Consider the following 12436-nt stretch of genomic DNA (forward strand, 5'->3'; position numbering starts at 1 on the left):
ACCTGCAGTTAAGAACACCACATCTTCCGAAGGGATATATCAGCCATGTTGTGGGTTACAGATTTACAAGAATGATACTGGGATGAAAAGAATTATATTGAGGACATTTTGTATTGACTGGAGACAAAAAAGCTGCAGATGCTGGAATCCAAAGTAGACAAGCTGGAAGAACACAGCAAGCCAGGCAGCATTGGGAGGTGGTGGTATAACCCTTCTTCAGGGCTTCCCCACCTCCTGATGCTGCCTGGTCTTGCTGTGTTCTTCCAGCATCCTGCTTGTCTAGGTTGCATTGACTGGTTGTGCTCCTCTGTGCATTGAAGACGAATGAACAAACCCCTTGAGGAATTTAAAATGATTAAAGGGCTGGGAAGGGTAGATAGAACAAAACTATTCATCATGTGTCAGAATCCCTGATAATAGGGATGTAAAGCTCAGCTGTATTGGAGTGATCAGAAAGCACTGATTCAGATAAAGTACAATGGAAACATCTAGCTCACTAAAAAAAAGCCATTAAGGCTTTGGGGCCAAATAGAATGCCAAAACTAAAATTGTTATTTCCCCTTTTGCTAGAGGAATTGAGGGTTATGGCACAAAGATAGGTAAATGAAGTGAAGATACAGGCCATAATCTACTAAATGGTGAAATAGGCTCTATCTGATTCTACACCCCATGTTGTCCAAGTAAAAGGTCTGTGCCAGCAAAGACAGGTTTTGGAGTTCCTAGTCTTCTTCCCAAAACCCCTTTCATTGTGGACTGGGAGGACAGGGTTTCCAAAAGGCACCTGAATTTATAAGGGGGACCTGAATTTGTATGGGAACAAGAATCTGTTTACCTAACAGTATCAAGCTCCACTTATAGCTGTCCTGGCTGCAATCTGCTAACAAGTGCAGCCAATCTGACTCACGTGGCTCAGTAGCACAATGTGTGAGTGTCCCGAGTGAATAATATAATAAATTTGTAAATCATACAAAGGAGAGATTGTGACCGTTGGAGAGGAGTGGCTGACATCATTGATGCTGCTTAAGCCTGCAAAAAGTAGGAGAGATCACTTTGTCCCCGTACCTCACTCTGATCTCCTGGATATCAGCTACAAACATGCGAGCACTTCCTTTCTCATCCTTGCCGGCAACAGGAGATTTCTTCAATTCACCTTCTTGTAGTGAATCAGGATCAGGACTGATTTCTCTGGATTGGGTCTCAGGGGTCCTAATACAGAGAGAAGAACATTTAAAAGATGTCCCTTCATCCCCACATGCGCTTTGGTCAGCCAGTCTAGAGATTGAGACTTTCTTTCAATTAAAAAGAGATTGCCTGCCTCCAGAATATCCTTTATTGTCACTTGTACTTAAGTACAGAAGTACAGGAGTACAACAAAAAGCTTTTATAATGGCTGCCTTTTAATGGCACCTTCTTAGGTATAAGTACCTAAGAACAAAACTTAAAAAAAGAAGTGTTATTATACAAAAGATGATTAAAAGGAAAGCAGCAGTTATACTTTGCTGAATAGATTGTTCAGTGATTTCAGTTATTTACATCTCTCTATAATGTATCCCTCATTACATCACTGAAACAGTCTCTGATACAATTATAAACACTCTGATGTAACCCATATTCTATAGTGGTATGCAAACCTTCATTTTAACAAGCTAAACATATCTTATTATAATGCTTTTTTATGTACCACATGTTCCTCACTGTGACAATTCAAACATACCTCTTTCACTTTGGTATAGCACTTTGTGATATACCTTAAAATACAATAATTTCTGATATTGCCTTCTGCACATCTCACTATCACAGTCTCTGATATGCACTACAACCCTCGCTCTCTATGTACGCCATGTCTCCCAATGTAGCAGAACTTGACATATTCTGCAACCTTCACTGTCTTATTCAGTGGACCTCTTATTGATATTTTCTAATTAACCTGTTCAGAGGTGTTATAATTGTTGAGTCCACGCCTCCTGACTTAGAGATTGGGACACTACCATTGGCCCTTAATGGACCACTTGTTCTTTTTTAAATGGGGTTAGATGCCAGAGTGTGGTTTCTTCGATTTTTAAAACTTTTTTTTAAAATTAATCTGTTCAGAGACATTATTACGCACATCTGGAGCAGGTGGGACTTGAACAAAGGCCTCCTGGTCTAGGGGTAGGGACACAAGAGGACCCAATGGGCTACTTATTTCTTTTTTAATGAACTTGCATTTATACAACACCTTTTTTTTCTTAACCTGCTTTTCTAATCTACCTGCTCAGAGATGTTATGACTGGCTTCTGGTGCAGATGGAACTTGAACCAGGCCTCCCAGTCCAGGGGTAGGGACACTACCACTGTGCCACAAAAGGTCCCAATGGATTACTTGTTAAAGACTGACTATAACCTACTGCAGCCGCTCAGGAGGAAGCTTGTCACTTCATGTATTACTGCAGATGTCAGAGAGAATATGGAAAGATAAGTTAGGAAAACATGGGCGCTAACCTGAGCTCTGGGGCGATGTACTGTCCTTCCAGCAGAGAGGGACAGGTCGAGGAAGGGGGCAGTGTTGTGTTGCTCAATGTAGAGAATGACGTGTCCCTTGTCAATGTGACGGACATCTCAGATATCTGTAAAACAGGAAGAGGAACAGTGTAAGATTTTGCACCAGTTTCTTATATTCATCTTCTAATAGACAATTTTCACCACTTTGATGTCCGTCACTTTGCTCTCTTCTTCCATTCCCAACTGCAGCGATCCTATTTCAAGGTGTGTCTCATTTATAGAACCCAAGAGAATCACATTGCATTTGACCCATTATGCTTGTGACAGCACTTTGCAATAGCAATCTAAAATGCTCACTTCCCCTCTTCTGTAGGACCAGAAACACATGTTATTTATTCCATTGTGGATCTTTTCTACAATATTCTCCAAAATATACTAAAGGTATTTAAGGTATATAAACGTATTTATATATGGGGCTATGATATATAAAGGTATTTAAGTGATTCTAAAGGTATACAATATACAAGATATTCTATGATATCTCTTGGTTATGGTGTCTCCATTTGCTGTTGATGTCCCAAAGATATTGTATCAATCAAAACTCCTGACCTTGGTTGCAAAGAGTTGTCTGTACCCCTGACTAAGAAATCTCCCAGAACAAATACTCCTCTATTCTGACATACCTTCCTGTCACCCTTGGGTACTCCTTTATTCCAAGGGTGATGTGGTTTTGAGTTCCTTTGAGCTTTTGTCATTGCCCATCCCATAATTGTCCATGCATTTATACATCCAGGACTTGCCATCCAACAGATATCCTCTCCAAGCTACCCATTTCCTCACACTTGTCCATTGAGTGGCACACACACACAAATGCACGCATATGCACACCAGAAAACAGGGTCAAGGTGCACATCGTATTAACTTGGGATAAAGTGAGTTCTCACAAAGTGTCAGCATACCTTGCTCTCACTGGCGCTGATACAGACATGGCTGTACTCCCTATTAAATGTGTGGGATAGGAGTCGGAGGCACTGGAAGAGAGAACAACACCAATTAGCTTCTGATCATATTGTTTCATCAATAAATCTGTCTGTTCGCTGCCGAACCAGTTTCCTCCAGGTGGTAACACATTTGTCAGAGGGCACCTAAGGGTCAACCACATTGCTGTGGGCTTGGAGTTACATGTAGACCAGACCAGGTAGGGTCAGCAGGTTTCCTTCCCTAAAGAGCATTAGTAGATCAGATGAGATTTTCCAACAATCAGCAAGTCTCCTGGTCCTTAATAGACTCTTAATTCCAGATTTTTATTGAATTCAAGTTCCATTATCTACCATGGTGGAATTTGAACCCAAGTCTCCAGAACATTTCTGAGGATGGATCACTCGACCGGAAATGTTAACTCTGATTTCCCTCCACAGATGCTGCCAGACATCCTGAGCTTTTCCAGCAATTTTTATTTTTGTCCCCAGAACATTAGCCTGAGTCTCTGGATTAATAATTATGATAATATCATAAGGCTATAGTAGCCACGAATAGCCAAGGTCCTTCTTTAATGTATCTCTCCCCTAGTAAGAGTCCTGAACTGCAATGGTGCTCCTGAGTAATGATCCTCTATGGTATCCTTCCCCTTACCCTACACAACATCCCTCTTCAGTACTTAACCCCTTTCCCCCGATAGATCTGCATGGCAACAGGCTTAGGGGAAATCTCTTGCTGTTGCTGACCCTTGAGCAGTTTTGGGAACACACTGGCAGTTACTGTCTCCCCTCTGCTGTCCATTGTCCCAAGCCCTGGGAAATCTAATTCCAGCCACTTCATATAAATTGCAGACAACATACAAAGAACAGAGCCTTATTAACACCTTTTAACTCATTCTCCAGAATGGGTCACTCAAATATCTTCAGACTCATTACACTTTCACCAGAGGCAAGCACTCTTGTATGGGTTGGATTTCACCTTTTAAAGCACTGAAGAAGGTTACCTCAGAGCACAACATCATTTTGATCAGATGGGCCAAAGGGCTGAGGAGTGGCAGATGGAATTTAATTTCGATAAATGTGAGGTGCAGCATTTTGGAAAGGCAAATCAGGGCAGAACTTATACACTTAATGGTAAGGTCCTAGGGGGTGTTGGTGAACAAAAGGATATGGGCCAAATGCTGGCATATGGGACAAAATTTATTTAGGATATATGGCTGTCATGGATGAGTTGAACCTAAGAGTCTGTTTCTGTGCTGGATATCTCTATGACTCTATAAATGTAAAATAAAGAAATGAAACGGACCTACCCACTGCGGGTGAGGCTGAACGTTAACATTTTCTCAATGTGTTTGATTGCTAATGAGACCTGCCGTTCTCATATTTTCAAGTGCCCTGCACTGACATGAACTCCTTTGCTAACCTCCTATTGAATCTTGAGCCTTTGATCCACATCCCTTAATAATTTGTTGACTTCAATTTTTAAATTAACAATTAATCTAGCATCAATTGCTATCTGTGGAAGGGCGTTCCAAACTTCTACCAGCTTTTGCAAAGAGAAAAGCTTTGCAATTCCACTCCTGAAAGGTCTGGCTCTAATTTTAAGACTTTGCCCCCTATCCTAGACAGCCTAACCATTGGAAATAGTTTATCTATATCTATCTTTTCTGTTCTTAATATCATAAAGCTTTCAATCAAAACATCCCTTAATTTTTTGAATTCCAGGGACGTCATCTCATCATCCTCATATGTCACAGAGAAAATGTGCAAACTCACACAGTCACTTGTGGGTAGAATCAAACCTGGGTCCTCAGTGCTGTGAGGCAGCAGTGCTAACCACTGAGCCACTGTACTGCCCAGAAGGCTGCATTGTCACCAAACGAAAAACGCAGCTTTCTGCTCTTGCGGCTTGCACTGAGCGCTGCTGGAGCACTGCAGTAAGCCTGAGAGAGAGAGAGAGAGATGTTGGCCAGGGAACACAGTTGTATGCTGAAGTGGCAGGCAACTGGAAGCTCAGGGCTATTTTTGCAGAGAGAACATAGGTGTTCTGCAAAGTGGTCACCCAGTGTGTGCTTCATTGAGGAGACCACATTGTGAGCAGTGAATACAGTCGACTAGATTGAGTGAAGCGCAGGTAAAGTGCCACTTCATCTGAAAGGTGTGATAGGGCCTTAGATGGTGAAGAGAGAGGAAGCTCACAAGTGAATGTGTCAATATACATTCGTAGTTTGCTGGCTAACTTCACCCCTATCTTGTCATTTTACATTTCCTGCAGTGTTGTCCATGTTTGTGTCATCAACAAATCCAGATACCTGGCTTCCTACTCTGTCAGCAAAGTCATTGATAAGTACGGTGAATAGTTAAGGATCTAACACAGATCCTTTCATGAAACCTGCCAATTTCTTTTCTTTATTGTTGTGTGAGATGTGGACATCACTGATAAGGTCAGAATTTATTGCCCCATCCCTAACTGCCTTTGCTCATTATTTTGAAAGGGCAGTTAAGAGTCAACTCCATTGCTACAGATCTGGAGTCATATGAAGACCAGATCAAGGGAGGATGGGAAATTCCCTTCTCCAAAGGGTTACTGGATTTTTTTAAAAATGACAATTGATGATGTTTCATGTTGACATTAGGCTAGCTTTTATTTTCAGATTTTAATGAATTTAAAGTTTACCATCAGTCATGGGATTTGAATTCTTGTCCCTCCTGGGTTTCTAGATTACCAGTCTAGAGACTTTCCTACTGACAGTGATAAGACACTGTTCCCATTGAGTATTAGAGGATCTGCCCATTACCCCTACTTTGTCTCCTGTCACTCAGCCAATTTCCAAACCAGGTCAATCATTTGCCCTCACTTCAATGAGCGTCATCAGTTTCTTAGACAGCAAAGGGAGAGGGTAATTTTCCAATCTAAGGGATCCCAAATTGACAGAAGATTACAATGAAAGCATACAAAATATTTTCACCTACATTTTTATAAGCAGTACAGGGGGAGCATTACATTACATCTCACCCTTGCTACGTCTACCCTGGGAATTTGTTGGTGACACTGGGATAGAGAGTGGAAAACAGTACCATTCAATTAATTAGCATCCTTCACTCAATCAGAACAAAAGCCCCTCACCACAAAAAAGACTTGAGGCAGAATTCATATTCTATTGAGGAACAGCCAATAGCTCAAGCCTCACTTCCTTGGACTTTGGGCTCTCCTAGAGGGAAAACTGCTTGGCTCCTTACCTTAGCTGCTAACTCTTTCTGCCGTTCAGTGGTGGTGCAGGTAGAGGTTGGCATGTCATTGCTGCCTGTTGAGTGTAGGCTGTATGTTGAGGAGATGCTTTGGGATTCGCTAAGGTCCTCACTGGTATATGAGGAGACCGAATCGCAGCCTGACCTCAGTGTGCTCTCCAGCTTCTCACGCAATAACAGATAGTGTCGGGTCTTTTCCACCTGCAGGTCAAGAAACAAGCAAGAACGTCAACAAATAACTTATGTTACCTCGAAATATGACTCCCCTCTGTTTGATGAAGAGGAGAAAATTAGAGTACGAGCGTAAACTTGTGGGGAACATACAAACTGATTGTTAAAGTTTCAATGGGTTTGTGAAGAGAAAAAGATTAGTGATGACAAATCAAGATCCCTTCTGGTCAGAAACAGGAGAAATTACAATGGGGAACAAAGAGCTGACAGACCAATTAAATACATATTTTGATTCTATCTTCACAAAGAAGGACATAAATAACATCCAAAGAACATTGACAAACGCATGGTCTAGTGAGCAGGACAAACTAGAGGAAATCGGTATTAGTAGCAAAATGGTGTTGCAGAAATTGAAGGGATTAAAGGCCAATAAGTCGCAGAGAACTTAAGGAAATAGTAGATGTGTTGATGTTGACCTTTCAAGATTCTGTAGACTCTGGAACATATGAGGTACAGGGAAAACAGGGAAATACAGACCGATTATCCTAATATTCCTGATGATACTGGGGAAAACACAGGAGAAAATTAGAAAAAGATATAATAGCAGAACACTTGGGAAACAGTGACAAGATCAGACAGGTTCTGTATGGATTTATGAAAGGGAAATCATGTTGACAAATTGACTGGAATCTTTCGAGGATGCAATGAGTAGAGTTGATCAGGGAGCGCCAGTGGATACGGTTTATTTGGACTTTCAGAAGGCTTTTGACAAGGTCCCACATAAAAAATTAACATCTTGGATTAAAGTGTATGGGTTGGGGGAAGTTTATTGACATGTTAAGGGAACTGATTGGCAGGCAGAAAAGAAGGAGTAGGAATAAATGGGTCTTTTTCTAAGTCGGAGACAGTGACTAGCTGGGATCAGTGTTAGAACCCCAGCCATTCATAATATATATTATTGATTTAGATTATCTAAATGCAATATCTCAAAAATTGCAGACACTACAAAGCTGGGTGGAAGAGTAAGCTGTGAGGAGGATGTGATAGAGTTAGTGAGTGAGCAAATACAGTGGGCAGATGAAGTCAGGAAGGCAGATTATTATCTGAATGGCGGTAGATTGGGAAAGGGGATGGTCTACCAAAACCTGGTCCTCTGTGCCCACTGAACAAATGTAATGACTGATGTCAGCAGGGATGCTCTCCAAATCCTGCTAACAGTAGGAGGGCCTGCTGAAACTCAGGGTCTGAGTTCACAAATAAAGAACAAACATCTATTGGGATCCCAAATAGCACCCAGGGTCGGTGGAACTCAAATCCCAGCAAGCATTTGTTACTTCAGGTGAGAAAAACTTTCATTCAGATCACCCCACCCGCAGTACGCCCAGTCATGGGGTTTCTGTACCTCTTGCAAAAGGCTCAGTTTCTCCAATTCCCACTGGTGGTCCAGAATGAGGCTGTCACTTCGAGGTCGCCACCCGGCCAGGTTCTCTTCTCCACGGACGTAGGCTACGGAAGTGTCAAGGACCCGTCTGCGTCTTCTCTGCATGCCTGTAAAGGAGGCAGAGTCTCAGTGTCTCTACAAGCCACAGAACGGTGGTTGAAATAATTCTCCGCATGGAGCGAAGGCGGATGGTGGAGGAGGGCCAGAAAATTGTCCCAGCAATAAAAGGACCCCAAAGGAGGATCTCTGTCACTGGTTAAATTGATGGTGTTTGCCAATGAGCAGCCTCCCAAAATGCGAATGGACCTTGGGCCAGAATGCTATCTGAGTCCATGTGTGGCTCCACGATGACAGAGGCACAATCAGGCTCTGGAAATAAAAACCCTAAGGGGAAAAAAATCTCATACCATCAGCCCTCTCTCTTTTTCTGTCGCTTATATTACATACTTAATGTTGGTCACCTGTGAAAGACGTCTTGTGCTTGGTCACCTCAGAGCACCCTCAATAACCCAGCATCGTTCCGAAAGAAATGACCACATTCCAGCAAGTTTAACCAGCAAGACATCAGATACATAGTTCCTCGCTTTCCCAGTCAAGAACTATAGCTCTTACCTGGGCTAACAGCATCAGCAACCCGGCACAGGCTCAGCTCGTACACACCAGTCACTCGGTTACTGTGGGAATGAGAACAAGGAAACTCATAATAGATGGCCACTTCACAATATCAATGTTTTTATTCATTCACGGGATGAGGGCATCACTGGCTAGGCCAGCATTTGTTACCCATCCCTAATTGCTCAGAGGAGGGTTAACAGTCAACCACATTGGGTCTGGAGTCACATGTAGACCAGACAGAAAAAGGATGGCAGTTTCCTTCTTTAAAGGATACTGGTGAATCAGATGGGTTTTTCTGACAATTAGCAATGAATTCATGGTCATCATTAGACTCTTAATTCCAGACTTTTATTGAATTCCACCATCTGCTGTGGTGTGATTCAAACCCGGGTCCCTAGAACTGTACCTGGGTCTCTGGATTTAACAGCCCAGCGTTAATACCACCGTTTGCCAACTTACACAGCAAAGCTCTGACTCCCCAGGCATCTCACTAATGGGGTATCTTCCCAATTAATGCTATTCAATTAATTTTGGTTCTTGTTCTCATGTGACCAGGTGGCCTGGACTGATTACACTCACAGAGAGGAAACATTTCCATGTAAGTTCACCCTCACTGTCCCAGCTCCCCTAAACAGAGGGCAGTTGCTCATCCAGACTGTTCTCTCACAAAAGAGGCAGGTCTCCCAACTCACTCAAATGGTCTCCCAAGTATGATTACTTGTAATGCTGGAAAAAAAATCAACGAAGTGCCTTTATATCAGAAATGATGGCAGCTATCCTTCACATCTTCACCCTCGGTCCCATCTCTCTCTACAACAGATTTGATTTGACTGTCACTGTCTGGATTAATGCTTTTCCCTGGTAATCTATGGAAATGAGACATGACCATCCTTTGTATTAAAAATGTTCCTTTGCTCTGTTGATTTTATCCATTTACAATCTGTGGGATTTGCATACTTTGCTTGGACCAATTACTGGTGGAGCTTAAAAATTCCAATCAGGTCACTTCACAATTAGTTTCTTCTGAAGTCAATGAGTCCAATTTCCTCAGTCTTTGTCCAAAGAAATTCTGAATGGCCAGAAAAAAACAAAGCCAGTGGATTGCACCCCTTTATTTGTTTTAACAAATACTGACACAATTCGCTAATCTCCACCGTCAGTATACAGCAAACATGGGCTATGAATAAATCAATCATGTTCTCAAGAAAGAATCTTTGACCGCCGGGCATGAGGAGAAGTACTGTCCTTGGTGCTGCAGACTTCAGTGACAAGTAACCCTGGGCTTCTTTTACAATAAGAATCCCATTTAGTGCCTCAACGTCCTTCAGTCTGATCTTAAACTTTGTTGCCACCATCAATTTCAAACCATGACCAGCCACAGCACTTAAAACAGTCTGTTCCCGGAGGAAACACCTCTCTCATTCTCAGGAGGGCTGGAAGAATTTGCCACAATTAGGATCATAGACCAATCCATCAACCTTTGAGCCAGTGAGTCCAGTTTCTGAAAGTTTTCTATGGCATAAACAAGAGATTGGTTCCTGTTTATGACCCCACTCAACCCTTTGTTTTCAGATATTAATACATTATGTTCAAGGAGTTTTCTGAAGGAGTGAAGCCAGTCTTAGAATCCTTTGCCTCAGTACAACTTTCCCAGATCCCACTCCATGTTAACCCACCCAACAGAGAATTGCTCTTATTGAAGTGTCTACGATTCTCAGGGAGCTTGGCAGGGTAGATGCTGAGACAGGAATTTCCCTGTCAAGTGGGAATCTAGGTCTAGGGGGCAACATCCCAAATAAGAGATCTCTCACTTAAAGAGGGCTTGAAAAGAGATTCCTTCTTGCAGAGGTCCACTAATCTTTGGAATTTTCTTCACCACTGGGCAAAGCTGAGTTGGACATAGTTTTGATCAACAAGTGAGTTAAAGACTATGTGGGACAGGCAGGAAAGTGGAGTTAAAGCCATGATCAGATCGGTCACGATCTGACTGAATGATGGAGCAGGCTTGACAGGCTGAGTGGTCTACTCCAGCTCCTATCTGTTACATTATTTTTATCCCTTTCCTACTTCCCTTTCACTTTGCAACTCTGTCAGCATGGTGGTCTCGAGCTCAAACCCCAGGCGGTCACTGTTACTTGAATACTGATCTTGGAGGTTGAGAGGCCAGCTCTCCCCTGGTCATGTGGTTGATGAATCACGACATACATTTCAGCTCACTGACAGTGCCTGCAGACACTCAGTAGCAGGCAGTCCCTTACCTCTCTGAAGCTTTGAGTGTTCCACTGCCAAAGAGGTTACGAATAGAGCGGGAGGCTGGCAGCCTGGCATCTCGTGTGTAGAACACCATGCAGAAGTCTTTAGTAACAACTGCAGGTTGTGTACAGTTCGCCATCTGCCAAAGAGAGATGAGAGATTTACAGAAGGTTCACAATGTGATGAGCTGCAATTTTTGTTTCTTTCTCAGCTTCTGGTTGCAGCTCCTCGTCCCGGATAACATTGGTGATCCTGAGCGTTGCATTTCAATGGAAACACTGCTTGCTTTCCCAGAATGCTGTCAAATTCCTCATCACCATACAATTACACTGGTAAAATACTCAGCAACCTCACAACAAAACCACAGGTTGGATTGTGAAGGGAAAATAAAAGCCGTCAACCCAGTGCAGCAGAGACACTCATAAACATACTGCTGAAAGAGTGAAGAGGGAGCTTTACCCTGTTTCTAGCTCAGGATAGAACTGGATTGAATGTGGTTAATGAGACAGTGTAGAGGAAGATTAACTCTGTATCACTTCTTATGCTGCGTCTATCCTGGTTGTGTTTAATGGGACAGTGTAGAGGATGCTTTACCAAGCAACTAAACCATGTTCTCCCTACCCTGACAGTGCTTGATGGAACATTGTAGGGTAAACTTCACATTGTATGGCACCATGTACTGTAACTACCCCTGGGAGTGATTGATGGAGATAGTTTAGAGGAGGCTTAACTCCCTGTCTAACCCTGTACAGTACCTGCATGGAGTGTGTTTGATGGATAGTGTAGAAGAAACTTTATGCCTAACTCATTTTGTACTTGCCCTCTGAGTGTTTGAGGCCGAAAATGGCTGCCTGAAATAAAAAGCTTGAGATTCCCCATGATTTAAACCTTGGGGTTGTTGGCTACAAAATTCACAAGAATCAGGAAGGCGGGATACACATGTCTTGTCTATTTGAAGCGAGATCTCACCTCCAAATACGCTGACAACGTCATATAGATCTTCTCTCCGTATGGGGTCACTCTGTTCAGCAACAGGGAGTTGTGCATGGAGCTATCCCAGCCTGCTTCAAATCGGTAAAAGGTTCTGCAAAAATGGCACTATTCAGTCAGACCACGTCACTTCTCAAATACAGCTCCGCTGTTTTATATTTGCTTTCTGCTACAAATAACAGGAGCCCCTGGGAGACATAACAGCCTCAAATGCAACCTGGCAATCAACAATAAATACTACAGGACAGTTGCTTATTAGC

At 42.6% G+C, this 12436-nt stretch overlaps 1 protein-coding gene across 22 annotated transcripts in view; it reads right to left on the reverse strand.

The window, feature by feature from the left end:
- Positions 1–12436, reverse strand: part of kif1aa (kinesin family member 1Aa) — a 374456-nt gene that overhangs the window by 17152 nt on the left and 344868 nt on the right. For all 22 annotated transcript variants that reach the window (XM_087993839.1, XM_087993838.1, XM_087993837.1 and 19 more), the window contains 8 exons: positions 12156–12270; positions 11192–11325; positions 8931–8992; positions 8280–8425; positions 6698–6907; positions 3440–3511; positions 2481–2605; positions 1063–1206 (listed from right to left, as the gene is read on the reverse strand). In XM_087993839.1, the coding sequence (XP_087849965.1) occupies positions 1063–1206; positions 2481–2605; positions 3440–3511; positions 6698–6907; positions 8280–8425; positions 8931–8992; positions 11192–11325; positions 12156–12270 (1008 nt within the window). The remainder of the gene's footprint in view (positions 1–1062; positions 1207–2480; positions 2606–3439; positions 3512–6697; positions 6908–8279; positions 8426–8930; positions 8993–11191; positions 11326–12155; positions 12271–12436) is intronic.

This window comes from Chiloscyllium plagiosum, unplaced genomic scaffold (assembly GCF_037043375.1).
Source record: "Chiloscyllium plagiosum isolate Xiang-an unplaced genomic scaffold, Cpla_swu_hap1 HiC_scaffold_13, whole genome shotgun sequence".
NCBI classification, from domain to species: Eukaryota; Metazoa; Chordata; class Chondrichthyes; order Orectolobiformes; family Hemiscylliidae; genus Chiloscyllium; species Chiloscyllium plagiosum.